Consider the following 27,107-nt stretch of genomic DNA (forward strand, 5'->3'; position numbering starts at 1 on the left):
ACCAGGCGAGTGAATACGGGATGGGAGGGATGGGAGAGGAAGATGGCAACTGGCTTCTTTGACATTTTCCTCCCTGTCTTTAGAGCGTATAGTGTGTTTCAAAATAGCTGCATTCAGGAACACATCAACTTCAGAACAGAAGCAGAGCCAAACTCCTTCTCTTTCCTCCAGCCCTCTGCCCTGCGGCCACCACCTTGAACTCTTGCCCCAACTCTACTCAAGATGCCAAATACATGATCCTAAAAACAGTGTATGTGGCCTCTGCCTGACTGCAGAGGCCAACAGTCTGGGCCACTCTGCCCGTCACGCTTGGGGGGGGATCTATTGGCACTACTTTAAGATGTGAGAGAGACTCAAGCCAGAAGAATATCTTGGCAAGAAGGGAGAGGGTGGAGGTGGGCAGGCCAGCTCAAACGGCCAGAAAGCAGCTACGTTGTGATGTGAGCAGATGAGGGCAAGTCCAGTAGCTTCATAAAAGAAAGACTTAGTACTTTATAGAGGGGTGGGAAAGGCTTCCTACCAAACGCACGAGAAGCGACATCAACAGCTGGAAGGAGGAGGGTAGGCGATGGAGAAAGAGGAGGGTGAAAGCGCTCTCCCTCTGCTCCTCCTCCCCCTGCAGGGAATTCCACGTTGCATCCTGGGAGTTCCCTGTCTGATATGAGTTATGTGCCCAGGGCTGAATGAGGCCAACAGCGTGTGACAGCTCTGGCCCTCTCTTCCCTCTCTTCCCAGCCCAACCCCTGCCCTGCGAAATCCAGTCCGCCCTTCCTTGCCCAGAGCGGGGCTTCTGGGGTAGCTGGCATAGTGCTGCCAGGCAGGGGCCAGAGAAGTCTTGATGGGGAGACGGGATATGTCTTCCTGCCAGGAGCCCTTTGTGCTGCAATCCTTTGGGAGCTCAGCAGAAACCCTTGCGAGTTCTGTGTTGTTTTGAACTTTCTTATTGCCTTGCATCGAACATCAGCTAGGGCTGGGAAGCAGGATAGCACTCCCTCCTTGGCTGAGGCAGATGTTGTGTCTACCTTTGGAAGTAGGGCTTTCGCTCTTTTTATTTAGCTCCGAGGTGTGAGCACCGGAGAGTACGACACTGGAGGGGCGCACGCACATGCAGTGTGGGAGCAGGTGGCCAGCGGAGGGCTGCGGAGGGCAGACGAGGGAGCTTTCTTTCTCTGCTCCAGCTTTGGAGGTTGCAGAAAGGGCATAGAGTGGAGGGCCGGACAAAGGGAGACATGCTGCCTTTCTGAACCGAGAATGCGGTAGAGGCCATTCTTCCCGAAGTCCAGCGTCCTCTTGCCATGACCCCGGGGAGACGGCTTTATCCCTAGGGGCTGGAAGTCCAGCAGACTGAGAGCACATCTCCGAGCTGTGGGTGTCGTAAGCTGGAGATGCTGACGTAAGGAAACTGCTCTGCCTCCTCAAGAAGTGGCCTTTGGTTAAAGCCTGTGGTCCCTGTGCTGATTTTAAGCTCCTCCTCCCCTTCGCCCCCAATCCAAGGTGTTTACGGTAGGACCTGAAAGGCATTCTTCCTTTCTTTGGACTTGAAAGGTATTCCGATGTCTGTTCTCATATACCAAAGTGGACTGCCTTCGAATCAACCCAGAGAAACCTCTCCCTTGCATTATCTGTGTGGGAGAAGATTCTGCTGTCTCTTTGGCAAGGTATCATAACTCAGACAGCTGGGAAGTCCCCCGTGATGTCTAACCTCACCCCACCCTTTCTGGGGCTGAGCTGGTTCTCATAAGGGGTGCCTCTGCCGACAGCCCTTGGCGTCCCAGGGAGGCGGGCAGCCGTGGCCCTTCCCTGCTGGAGCCAGGCCACTGAGGGCTGGGCTGCAGGCTCTCCTCCCCAGCGCTGGTTCCCTGCACAGGCTCTCAGCACACACAGATTTTCCACTGCTGCCTGTTCCATCTCCAGCCAGCCTGGGCAGGGGCCATGTAACTCCCCAGCATGGGGTGGGGATGATGACTTCACAGCCTGACATTCTTGTCGCCTCTCCCAGCTCATGTGTTCAGTCTGGTGCTTAGGGCCAAAAGTACTCCTGATTTGGGTGGGGCTTTCTCGCTCATGTTCTTGGGGACAAAGATTCCTCTCTCCTTTTTTTTTAATGTATTTCTAAGGGAAATCCTTTTCCTGCGTTTCCAGCATTCTCTCCCTGCCAAGTGTTCCTTCCCCCCTCCGGGAAGCTGTGTGAGTATTTGCAAAGCAACTGCGGAGATCGGGGACTAATGCCCTCTCCTTGGCTAGACGGGTATTTCTGTGGTATCACGGCTGCAGGGAGCAAGGCCTGAGAGCCTCTGGGGGCAGGAAGACTGGAATGGAAAGCCCAAAATTGGGGATTGGCTGAGCTCCGGGTCCCACATGGCTTTCCCGTGCCCCCTAACCACGGGTCCAGAGAGGATTCCCAAGGCTACTAGGCTCACAGCCCCCACCAGCCCCTCCCTGCCCCAGGGCACGCTGGGAACTGGGACCGCCACTTGCCCGTCTTAAGGCAGCCCCTGCAAGAGCTGAGGGTCGCTTAAGGTGGAGCAGACAGATGAGAGAAAATGGCAAAAGGGAAGTTAAGTGTGTGACTCTGAGAGCATCTAGGCCGGAGCAAAGCCTGACCTTTTTCGCTTTCCTTAATGGGTCTTATTTGTCTTGCTTGGGTCCGAAAAGGCCTTCCTGGACCTTTTATTGAGCACCAGATCCATAGGCTGGACTCTGACGGGCCTGGTGTCATCACCTCTGAGGACGGGGAAAAAGGCAGGACTAATTCAGCCCAGGTGTGAACAGTGGGAACAGGGCGGATGGGCTTCGAGGCACAGACAGAAGCAGCACGTGGGCTGCCCTGCCCTGAAGGAAGCAGGGTGACCGACCATCCTGTTGGCCTGGGACCCAGGGGTGTTACAGTTTCCGGAGGGGGGGAGGGGGCGGGCCGGAGCCTCAGTGCCCAAACCCGGGAAGTCCCAGGCACACTGGGACTGGTTAGTCACCCTACAGGGAAGCCTCAGTGGAGTGCAGCCAATGCCACACCCCGGCCCCCTCGGGTGTAGCCTGGTGTCCCGTTGCTTCCCGAGGAGTGGTGTCGCCTCGGCCGCAGACTAGCCAGGTGGTTGCCGAACCTCTCTGGGCCTTAGTCAGCCCCGATGAAACGTGGGGTTCACAGTAGCCGCCACATAGGGTTTGGCGGTGTCTGAATGAGAAGACACGAGTGTTCCTGCTGAAGCATCTGGCACATAGTAATCGCTTAAATGTTAGCAACCTGATTTATTACTCATCCATTCAGTTCATTCACCACATTTGTATGCGTACAACGTGCCTGGCCCTGCTGTAGACCTAAGGAACAAAGACAAAAGTCCTGCCCTTGTGGAGGGCAATAGACAAACATCTTAAGTGAATACATCATGTAATGTGTTAGGGAGAAGGCCTGTGGAGGGGACCAATGACACAGGGCAAGGGGATCGAGGGTCCTGGAGCAGAGAAGCCACATTACTAAATAGGATGGCCAGCGTCGGCCTCACTGAGAAGGTGATGTGTGTGCAGAGAGCCCAAGGACGGAGGAGAATAAGCCCGAGCCAGTGGGGAGCCAGCTGAGCCAAGGGAAGAGCTCGTGCAGGGCCCTGAAATAGAAGCTTATCTAACGCGTTCAGGGAATGACAGGAAGGCTCACTGGGCTGGAGCGCAGCGAACAAGGAGCAAACAGTAGGAGTTAAGGAGTGGGGGGGGCGGGGGGCTCTTAGGGGGCCTTATAGACCATCATAAAGGCTTTGGGGCCCAGTTTTACTCCCAGTAAAAGCCAGCAGAGGATTCTGAGTCGGTGAGTGGCAGGGGTGGGGTTTGGAAAAAGATCATTCTGGCTACTGTGTTGGGAGGAGACTGGGCACAGGACAGCAAGGGTGGGAGCAAGGTTACCAGTTAGAGGACAGTTGTCATCACCCGGGTGAGAGAGAATGCCCGCTCCGACCAGGACGGTGGCAGTGGAAAGTGAGACCTGAGTGGACCTTGGGTATTCTTTGAAGATAAAGCTGCCAGGATGTGCTGGCTGAATGGATAGAGTGAGGAGAGAGGGAGAGAGAGAGGAGGCGAGAGTGGTCACAGGTTATTAATCTGAGACCAGGGAGGGAGGGCAGGATGACCTCAGTTGGGGGCTTTTAGTCAGACCGTTGTCGTAGCTGCTCTGGTTTTGGCCTCCGTTGGGCTCTTGGGATGTCCCTTAAGATGATCTCTATTATCTGCTGTCTGCTCTGCCCTCATAGTCATCTACCCACCTTGCTGCGGGGGGCAGGGGGGGAATGGCACCTCCTCGCTGCTTCCTTGAGAAACATCCCAGGGAGATGAACAAATGGTCAGAACTCCTATTTCCCACAGGCCAACCTGGCCTCCAGGACAGCAGCCCCAAACTGGCACAGCCTCGAGCTCTCGGGTCCTCAGGGAGAAGGACCCAGCCAGGACCCCCTGGCTCCTCTGCCTCTGCCCGCCCGGGGGTCAAGATGCCCTTTCCCAGGCCCTTGCTCTCCCTTCCCACTGGGAACCTGATTTCCCAGAGTGCTGGAGACAGGGAGCCTCTGGGAAGCAGCCCAGTTTGCTTCCAGTTCTTTGGCCAAACCCGCTCCCCCACAGAGCGTGGCTGTACCGCTCAGCCAGAGGCCAGGGCGGTGCATGTGGGCACCAGGAGGCAGGAGGCCCTGGATAAGAACATCAGCCCCGCTCCCCTGCCTGGCTTCCTGTTCTCCCTCTCCGAAGCACTGGCCGGCCAAAGGGGTCTCCCTTCTTCGACTGTGTAAGTGTGGAGGCAGGTTCACCCTCCCACACTTTCCCTCCACGCCGGGTCCTGCGTCTACCCTCCTAGACAGGTGAGGGTCTTGAGGACCTCCCCTGATGGTTTTGTTTTTTGGGTGGAGAAAGGGAGGCCGTCTCAGACCCTGCAAGCAATACCCCGTTGGGGACCCATCTTCCCCATTTTCAAAGTCTTGTTCTGTCCAAATGTCTTCCTTAGGTCTGACCCGAGTCTCTCCCTTTGCCACGTAAGGTAGTACCCTCGGGTCCTGTTGAGTGGAGATGGGGAGTGGAGGTGTGCCCGCACGCCACGCCCCGGGCCCCTCCAGTGGGAGAGCGCCTCCCACGGACTCGAGTGTGAAGAAGTCCTCTGGCCCTAACTAGACCTCCTCCTTGGGCAGAACAGGAAGCACGGGGGTCTTTATTTAAAGGTGTCTTTGGACCCCCTTCTCCCATCATCATTTCTCCTCCTTGTTTTTCTTACCTGCTCCTCCCGCTCGTATCTCCTTTTCAGGTCTGTCTGGGAACCCTGCGGACCTGGAGAAACGTAAGCAAGTGTTTGGACAGAACTTCATCCCCCCCAAAAAGCCCAAGACCTTCTTGGAACTGGTGTGGGAAGCCCTCCAAGATGTCACCCTCATCATCCTGGAGATCGCGGCCATCATCTCCCTCGTCTTGTCTTTCTACCGTCCCCCTGGGGAGGAAAATAAACGTGAGTGTCTGGGGCAGCCCGGCGTGACTCTGACCCCCACCCCAAAGCACCAGTATTCGTGGGGGACAGCTTTGTATCTTGAAAGTTTACCCCACTCTCCAGGGTTGGTTCTCCAAAGAAAACCAACAAGTAGCTAGTCAGCCATTCTTCAGCCCATCCTGATTCCAGGGTCTTCTTCCCCTTCTCCCAGCACATCCTTATGCAGGATATCAGAGGTTCCCTACCCTCACCCAGCCACCAAAACCTGCTTCTCAGAGTGCCCCCCATCAATTATCTGGCATTATGGGAAGTAGCAGTGACCTAGAGCCCGGAGCAGGGGGCCTGGCCTTGTTGGGAATCCTAAGTTCTATACATGCGACTGGCCAGTAATTTGCACCGACGTGCTTTGTGCTACTTACTCATTAACTTCTTTTGGGCTAACGTAAATACTTACATTGGTGATGACACGATGCCCAACCCAGCTGTCCTCCAGTATCCTCAGAGGATAGCTCCTCTGCCCAAGGGTTGTATTTTCTATGATTCTCTTTCCCTGACTTTCCATCCTGGGGGGCTGTGGAAGCACTCCTCTCATTTTTAGTGTTTCCCGATGCCCCCGGGTGACCCTTACGTTCTGTCCTTTCCCTGGGCTAGAGTGTGGTCTACCTGTAAGTAGCCCAGAAGACGAAGGAGAGGCGGAAGCCGGCTGGATTGAGGGGGCAGCCATCCTCTTCTCCGTGATCATCGTGGTGCTGGTGACTGCCTTCAACGATTGGAGCAAGGAGAAGCAATTCCGGGGGCTGCAGAACCGCATTGAAAAGGAACAGAAGTTCTCCGTGATCCGAAATGGCCACATCATCCAGCTGCCCGTGGCTGAGATCGTGGTGGGTGACATCGCCCAAATCAAATACGGTGAGAGCTCGTGCTTCTTGTACCCTGTCATCCTCCCTATCTGAGGGCTGGGTCCTTTGGCACAGGGGGGCTGGGAGTCACTGAGGACCCAGAAAGACCCCAAATGGCATTAGCTTCTAGGTTCGTTGAAAGAGGTTTGTTGTTTTTTTTTTTTTAAAGATTTTATTTATTTATTTGAGAGGGAGAGAATGAGAGACAGAGACCACGAGAGGGACGAGGGTCAGAGGGAGAAGCAGGCTCCCCGCCGAGCAGGGAGCCCGATGCGGGACTCGATCCCTGGACTCCAGGATCATGACCTGAGCCGAACAGGTTAAGCAGTCGCTTAACCAACTGAGCCACCCAGGCGCCCTGGAAGAGGTTGTTAAGAAGGATTCAAAGAAAGAAGAAAGTCTCCCCAAAGAATGTCACACCTGTACGCTGTGTATCTCAGGGTTAAAAACACATAATGTTGAGGCCATGGGAAGGCGTTTAGGGATCATTGTTTGAATTTATAAGGAGTCTTGTCAGAGATGAAGGCGTCTTTCAGAGGTTCTCCAGGTACCCCCTGGGCCATTGCCCTATAGGTAGGGCCCGCGGGAGCCGCCCTGAGATGCGGTTGGCTGGTTCCCACCCTCTGACAAGCTCTTCCCTGCCCTCTTCCCCTGTTGCCCCTTCCCTCTGCACACTAGGTGACCTGCTGCCTGCGGATGGGATCCTGATCCAGGGGAATGACCTCAAGATTGACGAGAGCTCTCTGACTGGGGAATCAGACCATGTCAAGAAATCCCTGGAAAGAGACCCAATGCTGCTCTCAGGTATGGTGTCTGGCTGCTCCAGGCCTTGCCCTCTATTCTGGCCCTGCCCCATCTCCTTCTCCTGGGCTCTTTTGGGGCAGGAGCATACTAGTGGGCTGAGTACAAGGTCATCAGTCAACCGAAAAGAGGTTCTCTATGAAGCAAGTGCTGTAGGGGCCTTGACAGGGCTCTGCTGGTTAGCGGTGGGAGTGGGGGAAGGAGCTCTGCCCTAAAGCAAGCCGTTAGACACATTTTTCTCCTTACCCCCCAATTTGTCCGTCTATTTCAAATGGGCCCAGCTCTTGACCTTTTCCTGCTATCTGCTGAGTATATCATTATCCATGGGGGAAGAAGGAAGAGGGACTGTTTTTTTCTAAGTTTGTATTCCACACCAAAGCTTGGCTAGGTATAAAAAAACAGCACTCCTTCCATCTTTTCCTTTCTCATATAGGGACCCATGTCATGGAAGGTTCTGGCCGGATGGTAGTAACTGCCGTGGGTATCAACTCCCAGACTGGAATCATCTTTACCCTTTTGGGAGCCAGTGAGGGAGAAGAGGAGGAGAAGAAGAAAAAAGGTAAAGGGCATCTGGGATGGGATTGTGTCCCCTCCCATCCCCATGGACAGACTAGGAAGCAAGGGACCAGATCTGGATGGAATGCCTGGTGGGAAGAATCTGCTGGATGAAGAATGCAGATATCCAGACTTCTTGCGGAGATAAAGATGTCGAGCCTGGCTCCCCAGGGTGCTCTGATGAAAACCAAATCAGGTCGCCTTTGAGTCTCGACTCCTGTGTCTGTTTGCGGGTTATAAAGGCGTGAGATGTAAAGCTTGCCCCAAATGAGCTGGCCAGGTGCTGTGGCCCCGGCAGGCCTCTGTGTAGTCCCCCAACGCTCAAACAAGAGGGAGTAAGCAAACCATCCAGGCTGAGGGAGGACTGCTGAAAGCCTGGGCTGTCAGTGGAAGAGACATGGCCAGGAGAGTGGGAACACAGAGGTAATGTCTACCCCCAGAGTTAGCCCCGTCTTTGCCATTCGCTTGCTCCTAGAGGAAGGACAAACAAGGAAGGAAGGTGAACAAGAAAGAGATACTAAAGAGATCGACACCTTTCCCCTCAGCGTTCCTTCTTTCCCTGGAGAAGAGAAGGATTTCTGTCGCTTGGCTGGAGGACCATCTCAGGCTGTTTCGTGGACGGCAGTTTATCAGGAAACAAAACCCATTCCCTTGGGAACTAGACTAGATTTTTGCAGCTACCTGCAGATGAGTAAGGAGGGACCCGGCCACAGAGACACCTTTCAGAGCCTTTGCCTTCAGGCAGAACCGGTTCCAACCTCTCACTCTCTAACCCCTACCCCACTTCTGCAAGTGATGGGACTCAGCCGGGAGCAGCCTCCCAGCAGCCGCTGTGCTCTGGGAGAGAGCAGCCCAGGTGTGGCTGTGCGCTCACCTGAGGGAGAGGTCTGGTCCACATCCCGGGGAGTCCTGCGACCCCAAGTAAGCGCGGATGTGAGCAGAGACGTGAACTTCCTTTACATCCCCTTCCCTGCCACCCCACCCCTTTTTGCTGTGGCCCTTTTGGGCTCTGAGCAGGACCGACAGATTGGATACCTGATCTCTTAATAGTCACTTTGGGTCTCCACCCCACTTTTTTCTTTCTTGTTCAAACAGGTAAAAAACAAGGAGTCCCTGAAAATCGCAACAAAGGTAACCTCTCCACCCACTCATTTACCATCTCTACCTGCCCACACTCAATCCAGACCTTTCCAGGCCATCTGCCTTCTCCCTTTTCCTCTCCATAAATCTGTTATCTGCTGCTGGGGGCCCCCCAATCCCTCATCCTGAGGAAGGTGCAGAGATTTGGGGGTGGGCTCCAGGTCCCGAGCCCCATCTAAGATGGGACAACAGCACCCCCTGCTGTTGTCTCACGGACCCTCCCCATCAAGGCTTCTCTGGGGGAGCGCGTGGGATTGATCTGCTCTTCCCCGGGACGCTGAGCTCCCTGCTTCACCGCCCTAGGCCAGATTTAAACACCCACGGTCATCCATTTCTGGGCTAGAAGACTTCAGGGTCCCCACGGTGAAGGGAGTCGGGGTGGGCAGTCCCTGCACCCTCCTCTTGCTAGCTTCCTCATCGGTGTCCTCTTCTGGTCTGGAGTTCTTCTCTGCTAGGCTTCTTGGGGTGCTTGGACAGAGCCCGTTCTCCGTACCTCTCCCCACTTCCTTCTTTGTTCTCGCCGTCTGTCTTCTTCCTCCCGATCTGGTGTGTGTTTCTTTTTTGGTGGCTGTGTTTACATCCCGTCTCTGTCTTTTTTGTGAGTCTGACAACAGAGACAGTATCTCAGGAAGGGCATCCTAAGCAAAAGGGCCGAGCTCCACAGGGGTGAAGCCGGGGGTGGGGGGTGGGAACCGGCGAGAATGGCTCTCTTGAGACAGCTACTGGAGATTTTTTTTCCTCTGTACCCACGTCATAGTAGTCTTTAGGAGTAAAGTCATCACATCGGAGAAGCAGGGCTCCACAGAAATAATTCTTTAATTTCAGGTCTCTTTAACGCTTCTTTGGAAAGCAAAATGGATTTATATGTCTATCTTTATCCCTCTTTATTCCAGAGGGTCCCTCCTACCAGTTTCTTCCCTCTCCCCCAAAAGACTTAACCCTCCCCACTCTGTACCTCCCCACCTTCGTCAGGGGAGAAAGGGCATTTCCTTCCCCAGTTATTCAACTGACATAAGAAGGAGCTGGAAAATACCCTGTTTGGGGGTCTGTGTTTCTTCGCTGACAGTCTATAGGGAGAAAGAGATGAACCTTTTAACAGAGCAGACTAGGACCCTCAGGCTCTGGAAACATCTACCAGCCTTCCCCATCAGTCAGCCCCTTTCTGCACTAAAGATTCACTATTTTAAGCACTGAATTCCAGGAAGGATGGTTGTTGGTAATAGCACTTAGTGGCATGACTAATCCTCTTGCTGGAATAAACCTGGCTTGGGGCTCTGAGGTGGTGCCAGGAAGCTGCCACTGAAGAGGAAATCCATACCCTAAAAGCACTCCCGTTTCATCTCCCGTTGTCAGAGTATCATTCTAAAGGCCCTAGCAGAGGGTGGAAGGCATGTTCCTTGCCTGGCATGGGGTGAGAGTGGGCCAGAGCTGACGCTGGGGGTCCAAGGTGGATTCCAGGAAGGAGACAGAGGAGTTTTGGTTCCCACATGCTTGCTCCTCGGCGCTACCACCTCGCGCACTCACCTCTCCTATTTGTGTGCACACCCTAGCAAAGACTCAGGATGGAGTGGCCCTGGAAATCCAGCCACTCAACAGCCAGGAGGGGATCGACAATGAGGAAAAGGAGAAAAAGGCAGCCAAGCTGCCCAAAAAGGAGAAGTCGGTGCTGCAGGGCAAGCTGACGCGCTTGGCTGTTCAGATTGGGAAAGCCGGTGAGTAGGGCAGCGCCTCCTTGGTATTGGGGCTACTCTGGATCCTCGCCACTTTGGCTGTCTTCCTTCTGTCCCAGCCAGGCCGGCAGAAAGAAGCCGAACCTTCCCGGGGGCTCATGCAGCCGAGGTGGCTGTGCCCCTCTCTCTGCCCCCCTCTGGCCACTCCCTGGGCCTCTTCGGAGAGAAGTGTGCTCCTGTGTGCGAGGGTTAAAGACCCCACGCTTGGTCTCTGCCTTCCCAACAGAAGGGAAATAAAGGACTTCTGTCACACGGGGGAGACTTACGTTAGCAAAAGGAGGACATGGACAACCACTCACCCGTTCCATGGGTTGGCTAGTAAATTCCTTCAGGAAGAGAACCCCTAGTACAGGACTAGCACCTGGCCTGGCAGAGCGCGATAAATGCAAAATGAGGACTAGAAGACACGGGAAGACCGTGATTTAGAGGGGTCTTTCCAGAGGAGGGGTCCCTCTTGTGTATCGTGAGAGGAAGTGGCTTCTCTAGCCCCTGCCTCTACATTCTCTCTCCACCTTCTGGCGGGGTGGGGCGAGGCGGGGGGTTTGGAGGAAGAAACTGAAGGAAGATTGCCTCTTCCGTGGACACACGTCTCAAGGGACCACCTTGTACCACTGTTTCATTTGCTCCTGACCCCGCCCTTCTGTGGACCACAATCCGTCTAGTCCGGTACATTCTGCGGGGACAGTTCACCTGGGATCTTGTTAAAGTGCAGATTCTGATTCAGGAGGTCCGGGGGCGGGGCCCGAGATTCTGCATTTCTAACAAGCCCCCAGGTGGTGCCAATGCCACTGATCCGCTAACCACACGTCGAGTGGCAAGAATCTATGCAGGGCACTACCGTAGCCACTAACCACGCTGTGTCCCCTGAAATGAATTACAATTAAGTATGAGTAAACATTCAGTTCCTCCATCACATCAGCCTTGTTTCAGTTGGTCAATAACCACACGTAGCTAGCGGCTACCTTACTGGACGGTGCAAACGGGGGATGTTTGAAGCATCACGGAGAGTTCAACTGGACAGCATTCGTCCAGTGTATTCATTCAGTTCTGGTCCCCAGCTGATGGTGACCACCGTGAAATCTCTTGCATGTCAAGTGTACATGGGGGACATGAATTGCAGGTGTGGAGTCAAGTTACTGAGCCTGGCACACGGGTGTGAAACATTAAACAGACCCCACCCAACCCCTCCTATGGTCCTCTGAACCCCTGCCTTGTCCTTTAGGGAGTACAGGCTTACCTGATGGCTGGCCTCTAGTCTCCTCTCTTGTTTCCGTTTATGTTTCAAGCTGGGCCAGTAGGAGGTGAGGCAAGTCTGGTGCTTTGTACCACCCTGGGAGGGAGTGCTTCCTTGAATTTTGGGCCCTCGGCACCTTGTTTGCCTCACGTTAGTCCTGACCCTGCTGAAGCAAAATTCAGAAGAATATGCTTTTATTGATAATAATCACCTCTAGCCTTGCTCTGATCCTCTTGCATCATTAGGCCCTCAGGAAAAGCAAAGACCCACACTTACTATGGTTGGAAGCAGAGCTCTTCCCAGATATTGAGCCACAGATCGGTACAGTGTGCCCAAATACTGATCCCCTCCGCCTTCAGGGTGGCCAGGCAGTCCCCAGGGTGGTTGGAGCCCCTAAGCCAGTTGCTTTCTGACCTCAAAAAAAAATTCTTCCATTCACATCAGTGTGTCGGACGACCAGCCTGTCCCAGCTTACTTGGGACTCTCTTGATTTTACCACTGAGAGTCTCACGTCCCAGGAATCGGCTCAGTCTCAGGCAAGCCAGAATAGTCGGTCCCGCAACCAGTGTGCCATTTACAAAAAACCCTCTGTGGGGAAGTGGGTGTAGGGTTGGGTGAAATAGGCGATGGGGATTAAAGATGACACTTACCATGATGAAAGTAAATAAATAAATAAATAAATAAGATTAAAATTTTTTTAAATCATAGTTGTTTCTTGATCTTCTTTAAAAAAAACTCTTTGTGCCTCAATTTCCTCATGAAAGGGGATGATGATACTAACTATCTCACAGGGGTTTTGTGAGGATTAAATGAGTTAGTGTTCGTGAAATGCTTGCCTGGCCTATATAGTAAGCACCACAGAAATATTTGCTTATTATAAACATAAGTTACTGTCATATTCTGTCTATGCCATGTCGAGAGAAAGGTCAAGAAGCACTGTTCTAAAGGTTAGCCATGTGGGTGACGGGCTAACCCCATAGGGGCATCGCTGTAAACAAGTCGGGTGAATTACCCGACGTTCCTCAGCTGCTAGGGGAGAAGCCCAAACTGATAAATTCCTAGGAAATAGGCAAATACAGTCACTACATTATGAACTGTAGAAAGAGGGTAGGTCTGAGTTAGAATCATAAAGTGCTGTTTTAGAAAACTAAACCAATTCCTTATTCATGAGCGAGGAAACAGGCCCAGAGAGAGACAACGACTAGTCCGAAGCCACGAGTCGAGTCGGTGCCGTGCTGAAACTAGAACCTGTGTCTGTGGGGGACAAAACCAGCGTCTTCTCCCCCACACGATAATGTGCACGCCGCCGAGAACGGATAGGGGATTTGGGTCTGACTCCCCAGAAATAGGGGATTTAAACCTTGGTAGCAAAGGCTCCCCCCTATGCCAGCCCCCTTCTGGCTGGGGCGCCTGGGGACACCCCCGAGCCTGGGCTCTCGTGCCTTGTTTCCGGAACAGGCCTCATCATGTCTGCCATCACGGTTCTCATCCTGATCCTGTACTTTGTGATCGACAACTTCGTGATCCGCCGCAGACCGTGGCTATCAGAGTGCACTCCCATCTACATCCAGTACTTTGTCAAATTCTTCATCATCGGCATCACCGTACTGGTGGTGGCCGTGCCAGAGGGGCTGCCACTGGCCGTCACCATCTCGCTGGCCTACTCTGTGAAGGTAAGGCTGCAACGGGGCCGCCTCTTCTTTTGGGGTAGAGGTGGGAGGGGAGGGTGCCATGGCCTCCAGTGACAGGATGGGCCATCCTATCTCCGCAACCTCTGGGGGGCGCCTCACAAGAGCAGAAGCCTCTGGCACCACGCAAGGTGCCAGACTTGCCAGATGCAACGACCATCTTGATGGGTTGCATCCAGGTTGAGGTAACCCAGGAGCATCTGAAGAAGAGTCACAAAAATTGTCTCCTGCATTTTTGTGCAGACAAAAGCATGGGACGTGGAGACATGTTCACTAAAAAATGGCCTTTGACCTATATTTGGCAGAGCTCCGTCGGTCTCCTCTCAAGTCTGTTCTCATCTTCTTTGTAGAAAATGATGAAAGACAATAACTTGGTGCGTCACCTGGATGCTTGTGAGACAATGGGCAACGCCACGGCCATCTGCTCTGATAAGACCGGCACGCTGACCATGAACCGCATGACTGTGGTACAGGCTTACATTGGAGACACTCATTACCATCAGATCCCAAGCCCTGACGCCCTCATGCCCAAGGTCCTGGACCTTATTGTCAATGGCATTTCCATCAACAGTGCCTATACCTCCAAGATTCTGGTAAGCTCTTTCTTTACCTGGACAGTTAGAGTGGGTGGTTGGAGGGGACCATTAATTTTCTCTGGACAGAGGAATTTTCTCTTGTCTATTCTGCCTGAGTTGCCACCCCACATTCCCACTCCCTACTCCTCAGTGAACATGTTTGCGGTGATGAGGGGTTGATTCGTGGGAGTATCCGAGTTGGGGGTGGGAGGCAGGTAGAAATCCGGGTGTCTGAAATGCCCACCAATCACCATATCATGGCAGTATCTCTAGAAGAGATAGGTTTGTCAGGGGCAAATTACATACTTTCTAGAAACTAAGAGAGGGTGTTCAAATGAAAACCCACACAGAGCGAAAAACCAGCACCAGCACCACCCCTAGGGCAGACTAGAACATCGCTAAGCCCAGAATGGCTCGGGGACCACAGTTACCACTGACCGCTGTCTGCTTACCCTTGGAAAAAAGACAAATGCGGTCTCCCCGCAGGGGCTCCGGGCACATACATGAATGTTTCATCGGGGAGTTCTTTCCTTCCTAAGGTCTCTCCCTAGTCAGGGCATGTTACTCAACAGCGTATCCAATTTTTCCCTCAGCCTCCGGAGAAGGAGGGAGGCCTCCCACGGCAGGTGGGCAACAAGACCGAGTGTGCCCTTCTGGGCTTTGTCACTGACCTGAAGCAGGATTACCACGCCGTGCGCAACGAGGTGCCCGAGGAGAAGCTCTACAAGGTGTACACCTTCAACTCTGTGCGCAAGTCCATGAGCACGGTCATTGAGAAGCCCAGCGGGGGCTACCGCATGTACAGCAAGGGCGCCTCTGAGATCATCTTGCGCAAGTGAGCACCCCTGCCCCCACTTTTCCTTCCGTTCCAGATCCTCCCCGCTGGAAGGTCTGGGTGACACGTGAGCCCCCCTTCCAGGTGGTGACACCATCACTAATAGCTGAGCGCTTATTCAGGCCGAGGCTTATTTTCAAGTGCCTCGGGTGTCCCCTTCTGCTTAATCTTCGCAACCCAGTGCAGTAGATGCTATTTTCATCCCTGTTTTACAGACGAGAGAGCAGAGGTACGGGAAGTAAAGTAACTTGCTCAGGGTGAAACAGCTAAGAGTGGCGCAGCCAGGATTCAGACCTCAACAATCCGAGCTTTCATCTTCTCATGTGAAACCCGAGGAGTACCCACGGGTTACTATGAGTAGATGGGTCCATGCGCACTGGTGCGCCTAGGACATGTTGTGAGTTCGGTTCCAGAATTGCCGCAATGAAACGAGGCAAATGAGTCTTTTTGGTTCCCCAGTGCATACAAAACTCATAGTTACACTAGATTGTAGTCTATTAAGTGTGCAGTAGCCTTTTGTATAAAAAAACAACGTACATACCTTATTTTAGAAATACTTTATTGCTAAAAAATGCTCGCCATCATCTGAGCTTTAGCGATCATCAGCTTCTTGCTGGTGGAGGGTCTTGCCCCCGTGTTGCTGGGCTGCTGGCTGATCAAGGCGGTGGGTGCTGAAGGACCGGGCAGCTGTGGCAGGTTCTTAAAATAAGACAATGACATGTGCCGCATTGATTGACTCTTTTTGTGAATGATTTCTCTGTAGCATGAGATGCTATTTGAGAGCATTTTATCCACAGTAAAACTTCTTTCAAAATTGGAGTCATTTCGCCTCAAACCCTGCTGCTGCTTTATCAACTAAGTTTATGCACGATTCTAAATCCTCTCCTGTCATTTCAACGGTCTCCACAGCATCTTCATCAAGAGTAGATTCCATCTCAAGATACCATTTTCTTTGCTCATCTGCAAGAAGCAACACCTCATCTGTTCAAGTTTGATCATGATATTGCAGCCATTCAGTCCCATCTTCAGGATCCACTGCTAATTCTAGTTCTCTCGCTGTTTCCACCACATCTGCACCTACTGTCTCCCCTGAACTCTTGAACCGTGAGGGTCAAAGTCATCCATGAGGGTTGGAATCAACTTCTTCCATACTGCTGTTAGTGTTGATATTTTGGCCTAAATCACGAATGTTCTTTATGGCATTTAGACTGGCGAATCTTTTCCAAAAGGTTTTCGATTTACTTTGCCCAGATCCATCAGAGAAATCTCTATCTCTGGCAGCTATAGCCTTACAAAATGTGTTTCTTAAATAATAAGTCTTGAAAGTTGAAATTACTCCTTAATGCACAGACTGCAGAATGGATGTCGTGTTAGCGGGCATGAAAACAACATTAATCTCATTGGGCATCTCCATCAGAGCTCCTGGGTGACCAGGTGCATTGTCAGTGAGCGGTCATATTTTGAAAAGAATCTTTTTCTGAGCAGTAGCTCTCAATGGTGGGCTTAAAAACATTCCATAAACCATGTTATAAACAGATGTGCTGTCATCCAGGCTTTGTTGTTCCATTTACAGAGCACAGACAGAGTGGGTTCAGCATCATTCTAAGGGCCCTGGGATTTTCAGAATGGTAAATGAGCACTGGCTTCAATTTAAAGTCACCGGCTATGTGCGCTCCTAACGAGCAAGTCAGCCTGTCCTATGGGACTTTGAAGCCAGGCACTGACTTCTCTTTAGATGTGAGAGTCCTAGATGCCATCTTCCAGTACGAGGCTGTTTTATCCACATTGACAATCTGTTGTTTAGTGTAGCCACCTTCATGAATGATCTTAGCGAGACCTTCTGGATCACTTGCTGTAGCTTCTACATCACCACTTGCGGCTTCAGCTTGCACTTTTATGTCCCAGAGATGGCTTCTTTCCTTAAACCTCAGGACCCAACCTCTCCAACCTCTGCTGCTTCAGACTTCTTCTGCAGCTTCTTGATCTCTCTCAGCCTTCAGGGAATTGTGGAGAGTTAGGGCCTGGCTCTGGATTAGGCTTTGGCCTGAAGGGAATGTCGTGGCTGGTTTCGTCTTCTATCCAGACCACTCAAACTTGTTCCAGATCAGCAATAAGGCTGTTTTGGTTTCCTAGGAACAGCGTTTTTCATTTCCTTTGAGAACTTTTCCTTTGCATTCACAGCTTGGCTGCTGGGCACAAAAGGCCTAGCTTTCAGCCTCTCTCGGCTTTCGACTTGCCTTCCTCACCAAGCTCAATCATTTCTAGCTTTTGATTTAAAGTGAGACACATGCAACTCTTCCATTCACTTGAGCACTTAGAGGCCACCGCAGGGGTATCCATGGCCTAATTTCAATAGTGTCGTCTCTTAGGGGAGAGGGAGGCCCGGGGAGAGGAAAAGAGAAGGGGAAAGAGCCAGGCAGTGGAGAAGTCAGAACACACGCAACATTATCAGTTAAGTTTGCCACCTAAATGCAGGTGACTGTTGATGTCCCCAAACAATTACAATAGTAGCATCAAAGATCACTGATCACAGATCACCGTAACAAATAAAATAATGATGAAAAAGTTTAAAATACTGCAAAACTTACCAAAAAGTGGCACAGAGACATGAAGTGAGCAAATGCTGTTAGAAAATTGGTGCCAACAGACTTGCTCGATGCAGGGTGGCCACAAAACTTCAATGTGTAAAAAAAAAGAAAACAAAAACAGTATCTGCGAAGTGCAGTAAAGCAAAGTGCAATGAAACGAGGTATACCTGTACGTAAAATGCCGGGCACATAGCAAGTACTAGAAATGGTAGTTGTATGTCTCCTTCTCCTTCTCATGCTCAGTTCTGATTATAGGAAGTTGCATAACTTCATCAAGTGGCTAGACCGTTCACAGGTCATTAAAGCTGACCTGTGTAGATCCAGGGCCAGTAGCTGAATTAACCGGTGTCTCTGTTCGGCTCTAGCCACCTTCTTTCAATCAGCCCATACCTGTGGAGCAGGCCCTACGCACCAAGTACCGTTCTAGTACTATGCTAGAACCGGGAATTAAAAATGTCTCTCCACCTTTGAGAAGTTCAGAAGACAGGTGATCCATCCACAAATGACCCTTGGCGTCACATTCACAGATGAGCAGATGAATAGGACCAGACGACATGGGAGAGTCACACCCTCCACTTACCTAGACCTTATCCACCTCCAGACCACCCCACCCCAGCCAAAAGGGACTCAGCTGGACAATGGATAGATTTCTGGCCTTGGGACAGTGTCTGTACGAGTAATGCAGAGGCACCAGAATGTCTTCAAATGAGTGTAGAGACATATTGGGTGGGAAGGGGGTGCCACCTCCTCATTGTGTGCCTCCCCAGGTGTAACCGAATCCTGGACAAGAAAGGGGAAGTGATGCCTTTCAAGAATAAGGACCGAGACGAGATGGTCCGTGCTGTCATCGAGCCCATGGCCTCCGAGGGCCTCCGAACCATCTGCATAGCTTACCGGGATTTCAACGACGGAGAGCCCACATGGGACAATGAGAACGAAATCCTCACTGAACTCACGTGTATCGCAGTGGTGGGCATTGAGGACCCTGTGCGCCCGGAGGTGAGGCTTTGGCTTTGGCCAAAGGGTAAGAAGCCATGAAGGGAGGGGCGCCTGGGTGGCTCAGTTGGTTAAGCGACTGCCTTCGGCTCAGGTCATGATCCTGGAGTCTCGGGATCGAGTCCCACATCGGGCTCCCTGCTCAGCAGGGAGTCTGCTTCTCCCTCTGGCCCTCTTCCCTCTCGTGCTATCTCTCGTTCTCTCTCTCTAAAATAAATAAATAAAATCTTTATAAAAAAGAAAACATGAAGGGAAGCCTTCCAACAGCCTCTGGCCCATGAGCAAGGCAAGCGCGACATAATGGGAAGCCAGCCCAAAGTCACGGGAACTGGGGGGACTCGTTCCATTTCTAGCTGTGACCCCAGGCAAGTTACCTAGCAGCTTCTCACTTACAGGGATAGAGGTTTCTGTGCCTCCTGCTTCACAAAACTGCTGTAGAGTGCTGAGCTGGTAGAAGCTGGCATTCTGACGGTTAATGCTGTCTGAGGGGTGAGAGGCATAGGTTTTATTGAGCTTATGATCTGGTGCCTGAGAACAGTCAGGAGGCGGAGTTAACCAGGACACCAACTTTGCCTCCAGCCACCTTCTTTCAATCAGTACATTCTTGCCGAGTGCCCGTAGAACCGCTGAACCGTATTCCAAACACCAAGGCCTTGAAAAAGTCTCTGCTTATAAGAAGTTCAGACAGATGGACTATGAGTTGGTCAAGGCCCAAGGGCATGGGAAACTATAAAGAATTAACTGGCTGGAGTATGGGCCAGGGAGGTGGAGAATGGTAAAATCTTCTCCTAGAAAGGAAGACAGTGGCCAAATCCCAAAGTATATGCCCTGCTAAGGAGTCTAGACTGTAGGGAGAGGAAGCTTTCACGCCTGGCTCCTGAAGCAGATTTCCTCTTCAACTCATGGTACAGGAAGGCAAATTCAAGGGTAGTATTATGGGTAGGACAGAAGTGAGGTGGCACCAAACAATATAACAATGACTAGACGTGGCCTGTCCCCATGGTGCCACTCCTAGGGTGCCTCTCTCCTGTCCACAATGAAGGGACCCCGGACAGGGGCAGCTCAGCAGGCCTCACCGCCCCCACCTCCTCCTCCTTACTCTCCACAGGTACCCGAAGCTATTGCCAAATGCAAGCGAGCTGGGATTACTGTCAGAATGGTGACAGGTGACAACATCAACACAGCCCGGGCCATCGCCACCAAATGTGGTATTGTGACACCTGGGGATGACTTCTTGTGCTTAGAAGGCAAAGAATTCAACCGACTTATCCGCAATGAGAAGGGAGAGGTGGGTCCCGGCTGGGAAGACCCAAGGCCTCATTTGGCACCTGGTCGTTGGGGGGGTGGGGGGCACGGCTCTCACATCTGGGACACGGGAGAAAGTGGCTGGGTTTTGTTCTTGTTTGTTTGTTTGTTTGTTTTGAAGATCTAATTGGCTTTATTAAATGGTTTCATGAATTGGGCAGCATCCCATATAGCAAGTAGGGGAAGCTGTGAGGAGTTGGACCTGCAAGCGCGTGGTTTGTTAACTAAAATCTATTTAGAGCAAACCTTCTGCCGGGGCTGCTCAGGTGGGAAAACTGGGAGTTTTCTTTCTTCTCTTCATCCTCCGTCCTAAGCTGTCTTTTGAGACAGTGTCACTGACTTCTCACATCTTCCCGATTGTGTTCAGCCATGGGATGCTTTCGTACTGATTCCCCTCCACCTCACCCTCCTGTGTCACTGCCCTGTGACTAGTGGTGGGTGGCACGGGTCTGCGAGAGGATGTGGTCTGGGTGTGGAGCAGACCAGAGCTTCCTGGTCTGCACAGAAACCAAACTGGAGACCTCAGAAGCACCTTAGCCAACAGCGGGCCCTGGCCCACCTCCTGTCAAGGGTCCAGGAAATAGGGCATTGGCTCCCCGGTAGGGAACTGGGAGGGAAGTGAAGACACGCAGGGCCTGAATGGTCACCATCAATAAATCTGCCCTGGGGGACTGAGCTGGCTGTTTCCGTCTCCCCTGGAGGCCGTGGTAACACCCACCATGGGCTGTGGCAGGCCAGCTCTCCCAGAATCTCAGAGCGCAGGGAGATGTAAACTTCGCCCGGACGGCTATTCCGAGCTTGACTGACCCGGTGTGGTCTGGTGTTGGCAGGTGGAGCAGGAAAAGCTGGACAAGATCTGGCCGAAGCTTCGAGTCCTGGCACGATCATCCCCCACGGACAAACACACATTGGTAAAAGGTGAGCTCGGCTCCTGACCGGGTGCCTGGGGCAGATGATGGCAGGCTGGGCAACAAGACAGAAAACAAGAACCACTGGCCAAAGCAACTCTCTTGTCTTGAATAGGAAGGTCCCAGGAGAGCTGTCCAGCTCATGGCAGGGCGGGGGAGGGGAAGCAGACAATTTAGCAAACATCTGCATAGAAGACCTGTAATAAAGTTGTCTTCAAACATCGTATCTTGTTTGCCCATATTACTGTGTACTAGTCAGAGCAGGTTAAATTGTTCCCATTTTGCCATTGAGGAAGTTTGAGGCTGAGAAGACAACTTAACCCAGATTGCCATGCTGGTGAGCGGAAGTGGTACGGTTCAACCCCCAGATCTCTGTCTTCAAATCACCCGGCGCTTTCTCCAGCACATACTGGCTGCCTTCGGGCCCCCGCTAGGCTAACCTGATGAGGACAGACTCAGAGCTCAGAGCGCCACCGGGAAACAATTGACAGCCTTTGGGTGATACTATAGAGCCTCCATCATCAGAAAGAAAGAAGGAAAGAACAAAGTAGAAAGGGAGGTGGTCCACACACACACACACACACACACACTCACACTCACACTCACACTCACACACGCACACACTTCTAGGGCACCAGCCTGGGCTCCAGAGAAAGGGCATCCAGGTTTCATGTGTGTGTGTGTAGATGTGTGCACACGTGCATGTGTGTACCTTCTGGTGTCCAGCTCTGACACCCTGATCTCCTGTCCTCTCCTTGGCTGGAAGCAGCCAGCCTCCTGGCAAGTGTAATTTTCCCTTTCACTCTTCCCTCCAGTTGTTTGCTTCCTGCTCCTGCTCAGGTAGCACATGGCCTCGTTGGCTGAGATAGGATGGAATGATGGCTGGGCTTCACCTGCTGGCTATGGGACCCTGCAAGGCCTTTCCCCTCTCTGGGTTTCAGTTTTCTCATCTGTAAGGTGATAGGAGTTGCTCAGAGCATGGATCTCTCTGGATCCCCTCCAGGCCTCTGACTGTATCATGCCTGTGGCTTCCGGCTGCCTGTTACTGGACCCTTGGCTTCTCCCCCTTCAAGGTGCTGTGCCTGCTGGCGCCCGAGGCTGAGACACTGCTCCCCCCCCCCGCCACCACCAGGGGGCAGGAGAGCACCGTCCGCCCAGTGCCCAGTCAGCCAACCTCAGCCCTGTGGGGCCTGGTCTACCCCTTCTTGTGGTTGTTTTCAGCTAGTAGCTGGACTTCGATGTATAAATGGCCTGTGTTTCTTGCCCGCTGCCAGGGTGAAGGCTGGACGAGGTGCTCCTCCAGCCCTCCCTCTAACCCTCAGATGGCTGAGCGGAACAAGGCAGAGCAGTAGCAGCTTCTCAGGAGCTGACAGATCTGTCGGCGCTCAGAAGGGGGGGTGGTTACACTTTCAACATGCTATAAAGTGAGCTTGTCACCCACAAGAAAAGAAAAGAAAAGGAAGGGAGGTGGTAGCAGGGACCAGGGAAGAAGACCCACAAAGGGCCTCGGTGGGGAGCAGAGGGCTTTCACACGGCCTGCGGGTAGCGCATGTGGACTGGGCTTCCCAGGCATCATCGTACTGTTTTCCCAGGCATCATCGACAGCACTGTTGGGGAGCAGCGGCAGGTGGTGGCTGTCACCGGTGATGGCACAAATGATGGGCCGGCTCTGAAGAAAGCAGACGTTGGTTTTGCCATGGTAAGCAGCTCGGCGCACTGTCCCTGCCTGCAAGCTGCCTTATCCACCCGGAAGCCAGGACGGGCCTCTTGCAGCCTGCTGCTTCCTGTACCTTCACCCCCTCCTTGTGCTCTTTTCTCTGACACCATCTCTCCTGCTGACCTGGCCGGTAAAAGTTTGTGTAATGGGAGACCCATCAGGTATGAAGACTAGATGACCCAGGCAGGGAAATCATGACGCCTCATTACCGTGAACGTGGTGATATTGTCTGCCTAGGCAGACCATAGAAAATTCAGGTTCCCTATGAAGCATGTATGCCGTGGCCAGCACTGTTCATCACTCTGCTTTTCACTTGTGAGGCCAGGAGCATCAGAATCACTTGGAAAGTTCATTTAAAATCATGTATTACAAGGTTCCACAAGTGGATATCTTGATTCAGTAGCATCTGGGTAGGTCCCAGAGATGTTTGGCATTTCCTAACAGCCACGCTTGTTGATTCTGAGGGTTGCAGCAAATGTGGAAGCCCCCAGATGGCCAAGGACGTCCTCACACTCAAGTGGCTTGTGATTGTAAGCCTCCCGTGTGTATTGAACTATTGGTGATTTTTAAGCAGTGGAAAGAGATTCAAGAAGTAACCTGTCTTTACGGTGCTCCCTTTAACAACAACAACAACAAAAACATTGATTCTAGGAAGTTTCAAGAAGACACAGAAGTAGAGAGAATAGTTTAATGAATCCCCATGTACCTGTCACCCAGCATTAATTATCAATACCTGGCCCAACTTGTTTCACTGAATGTCCCACCTCCCCAACTTCTCCCATCTCCAGCTGGACTGTTCTGAAGCAAATAAAGGACATCACGTCATTTCATTTGAATGTTAGTATACGCCTCTGATAAGCGTGCATTGAGGACATACATCTAGAAGAATCATAGCACCATTGTCTCACAACAGTTTGAGCCCTTACTATCATCAGTCATCTAGTCCATCCCCCCATTGCCCCAAGTGCTTCATAAATTCTCTTTTTTTGTCCAAATCAGATCTAAATAAGAGCCATACGCTGCAATCACTTGCTGTGTCTCTTAGAGCTCTTAATCTATAGCAGGAGTTTTTGAAGCGTGCTCCTCCTCCCAGCTGGGCCTGGAAACCTATAGAAATGCAGATTCCCAGGCCCATCGCAGCTCTTCTGGATCTGACAGCTCAGTGTGGGGGCCCAGCAATCTGGGCTTTCACAAGCTCTTGACATTTCTGTCACACCCTAAAGGGTTACGAACCACTGGTCCTATAGGATCCTTGTGTCAGATGTCCCCAAGACCAGCCTTTACCATTTGTGGATTCACTGGATGGGCTCATGAGACTCGGCATAGGGTTCGTACTCATGTCTAAGACTTATTCCATGGGTATAGTAAGGGAGAAGTCTGGAGGAATCCACGTGCAGGCTTTCTGCTCTCTCCTTCAATGAGGGCTCACACAGAGCACACTCCTCCCCTGGCAACACACGTGTGATGTTTCTACCTGGGGAAGCCCATCAGAGACCCAGTGCCCAAAGTTTTTATTGGGGTTGGTCATATAGTCACTTTTTGCCTAATACGTGCTAAGATTCCAGATTCCTAGGGGTGCCTGGGTGGCTCAGTCAGTTGAGCATCCAACTCTTGGCTTTGGCTTGGGTCATGATCTCGGGATCGTGAGATCGAGCTCTGCATTGAGCTCCACACTCAGCAGGGAGTCTGCTTGAGATTCTTTCTCCCTCTGCCCCTCCCCCCATTCACACTTGCTCTCACTCTCACTCAAATAAATAAATAATTAAATCTTTTTTTTTTTTTAAGAGAGATTCCAGACTCCTAGAAGGAAAGAGAAAACATATTATTCAGGCACAGTCTAGGCACAATGAACCACTAATTAATTTTTGGTTAATTGTTGACTGGGAGCGTTCTGAGAGCCAAGGTCCCAGATGCTAACTCAGGGCCAACCTCACAAATAGCCCTTTCTAAAGATAACAGCACACTATGTCAGCTCTCCTGCCCAATCCCCTCCATCTTTTTTCCTAGCTATTTAATTTTGAAGGAACCAGGCTGGTTGAATACACAGATTAATGCATAGTGTAGATTTTGTTGATTGTATTCCTGTCATATGCAATCAGATTCTAGATCCCATCTTTCATTAGGGGCTGCAAAATAATGTCCAGATTTTCTCTATTTATTAACTTGAAGACTGCTATAGAAAGAAACTTGCCCTCAAGGATTATTTGGTTACTCTGAGGTTGAGGCTCCGGTTCCTATATGAAAGGCAGCTAAATGCCTGATCCTTTTTGTTTATTTACTAGTTTTCAAAATGAGTTGACTTTTTAGGCTACCCCAAAGATGACCAATGAATTATATATATATGTTTTTAAATTTTATTTTTTAAGTAGGCTCCATGTCCAAACGGGGCTTGAACTCATAACCCCAAGATCAAGAGTTGCACATTCTACTGAGGAAGGCAGCCAGGCACCCATGAATTATATTTTTTAAATTAACTCTACTAAGTTACTCTACTAAAAACCGTTCATTGTTTATTTTTTTAATATCATTATGAACTCACAGATTTAAGTATATTTGATGCGTTTCAATCCATTGCCTTTGTTATTATTTTGACGTTCACATTGACTTGTCAATAGCCTCATGAATACTGCTGGGTCCTTTAGATACAACCCCAGTTGTCCTTAATACCTTCCTTGGCTTCTGGCATGATAAGATGTTCCAGAATCATCATACATATTTCTCATCCTAGATCTGGAATCATCCATTTCTCAAAGAGTCCTGCTTTTTAGTAAGAAATGGTACTTAGAGAACACATCTGAATGTCAGGATGTTCCTTACTACCACGGAAATCATTGTTTCTAGATCTTTTCAATGGTTTTGGTCAAAGCTAGGAAATAAATCTTTAATGTCTCTTTTTTGTCTTTGCATTTCTTTATTTTAAAGATAAAATACTTCATGAGTCCATATTGGCATTTTTAATTCAAATTTAGAATTATAGAACTCTAACTTACTACTTTTATTTAACTTCCCTAATTTTATGTTTATATCTCTTAAGCTGAAAATTTTGATTCCTAATGGCATTAACATAATCCTTACTTGTTTTACCCTAAAATGTAAGTAACAGTCTCAAAATAGCAATAATAATACAATTACTCTACCAAAAACAGTTCAAGATTTTTCTTGTAGTTCTTTTTATCCTACAGGTATACTCTGCTAGGTTCTACCACCAAGGTACTATGTTTTTTTTAAAAGTCATTTGGAATATTTTTCCTTTGTGTGATTGTGCTACCCACTGGTTATACCAGTTCATTTATACCATGTTGCTTTCCATTTTAGAGATTGCTTCTTTTTTTTAAGTAGGCTCCACACTAGGCCCCAACGCGGGGCTCGAACTCCTGACCCTGAGATCAAGACCTGTGCTGAGATCAAGAGTCAGACACTTAACTGACCAAGCCGCCCAGGCGCCCCTACACATTGCTTTTTAAACTTAATTTTGGGGCGCCTGGGTGGCTCAGTCGTGAAGCGTCTGCCTTCGGCTCAGGTCATGATCCCGGGGTCCTGGCATCGAGCCCCGCATCGGGCTCCCTGCTCCGCGGGAAGCCTGCTTCTCCCTCTCCCGCTCCCCCTGCTGGTGTTCCCTCTCTCGCTGTGTCTCTCTCTGTCAAATACATAAATAAAATCTTTAAAAATAAATAAATAAATAAACTTAATTTTGATTTATACTCATATAAAGTAGTTATATAGTTCTAAAGTCAAATATACAAAACAAAGTCTATTCCTAGAAATCCAGCTTCTACGCCAATCACCTCCACCCTATTGCCTCCCCTCTTAACCCTAAGTAACATTTCTTTTGTTTTTGGTGTATCCTTCTGTTTGCTTCTTTAAAATATAATCCAATGTATGATATATTTGTATCCTATTCTCTTAGGTAAGTGATACTTATCTATACTGCCATGTATACTTACCTACACACATACCATGCACTCTTCTTTTCCACATTCCATAGTAGAAAGTATATATAGTCCTCCTTTCTTTTTTTTCCCCCCCTCCTTTCTTTTTCCAGTGCATGTGACACATTGTGTGGATGTGTTGGAGAACTTTTTGATGGGGAAACTGAATTGTATAATCTATATAACATATTTGTTTATTGTAATCTGGATAGGAAAATATTACTACCAGGTAAAGAGAACAAACCGTCTACTACTGCAAGCCACATCAATGAATAAGCTCCTCTGTGGGCTATAGGCTTTCCAAGACATGGACTAGAAGTAGGGGCTGGGGTTCTTAGGGATGGTTTTGCGTCCCATAGACCATTAAAGATAGACAAGGTTTAAATAGATGAGGAAGGAGGATGTTTCAGGTTTAGGGAAATGGTGTAAGTAGAAGTCTAGACTCTAGAAGTAAAGGACAGATTCAGGGAACTGTGAATAAACCAGTGGGTTTTGAGCAGAAAGATTATATAGGAGCAGACTGGAAAATGAATCTGAGTTCACCTGTTGAGGGCTCTGACTACCAGTCTAGAAATTTTACTGTTTCTATAAGCACAGCTTTCAACCATTGTCTATTGAGAAACCTTTAGTGGTTCCCCAGGAACAGGAATTTGAACAAGCAATAGGACATCTGAACTTCACTGCCAGACTACTCCTGCCAGAAAAAAGTGTAAGGTGACTTAGCGGTGTGGGGGAGACAAGGACTTAAGTGAGACATTGGC

General features: G+C 50.5%; 1 protein-coding gene across 7 annotated transcripts in view; it reads left to right on the plus strand.

The window, feature by feature from the left end:
• ATP2B4 (ATPase plasma membrane Ca2+ transporting 4) overlaps positions 1-27,107 on the plus strand; it is a 94,181-nt gene that overhangs the window by 49,120 nt on the left and 17,954 nt on the right. For 5 of the 7 annotated variants that reach the window (XM_025855287.2, XM_073884577.1, XM_025855284.2 and 2 more), the window contains exons 3-15: positions 5,270-5,467; positions 6,098-6,355; positions 7,024-7,149; positions 7,580-7,705; positions 8,797-8,832; positions 10,392-10,553; positions 13,264-13,478; positions 13,844-14,086; positions 14,662-14,903; positions 18,259-18,490; positions 19,596-19,775; positions 20,623-20,710; positions 22,293-22,399. In XM_025855287.2, the coding sequence (XP_025711072.1) occupies positions 5,270-5,467; positions 6,098-6,355; positions 7,024-7,149; positions 7,580-7,705; positions 8,797-8,832; positions 10,392-10,553; positions 13,264-13,478; positions 13,844-14,086; positions 14,662-14,903; positions 18,259-18,490; positions 19,596-19,775; positions 20,623-20,710; positions 22,293-22,399 (2,213 nt within the window). The remainder of the gene's footprint in view (positions 1-5,269; positions 5,468-6,097; positions 6,356-7,023; positions 7,150-7,579; positions 7,706-8,796; positions 8,833-10,391; positions 10,554-13,263; positions 13,479-13,843; positions 14,087-14,661; positions 14,904-18,258; positions 18,491-19,595; positions 19,776-20,622; positions 20,711-22,292; positions 22,400-27,107) is intronic. The other 2 variants (XM_073884578.1, XM_073884576.1) reach the window with 1 other exon arrangement.

This window comes from Callorhinus ursinus, unplaced genomic scaffold (genome assembly GCF_003265705.2).
Source record: "Callorhinus ursinus isolate GAN/ISIS: 27379988/994484 unplaced genomic scaffold, GSC_fseal_2.0 scaffold57, whole genome shotgun sequence".
In the NCBI taxonomy this organism is placed as follows: domain Eukaryota; kingdom Metazoa; phylum Chordata; class Mammalia; order Carnivora; family Otariidae; genus Callorhinus; species Callorhinus ursinus.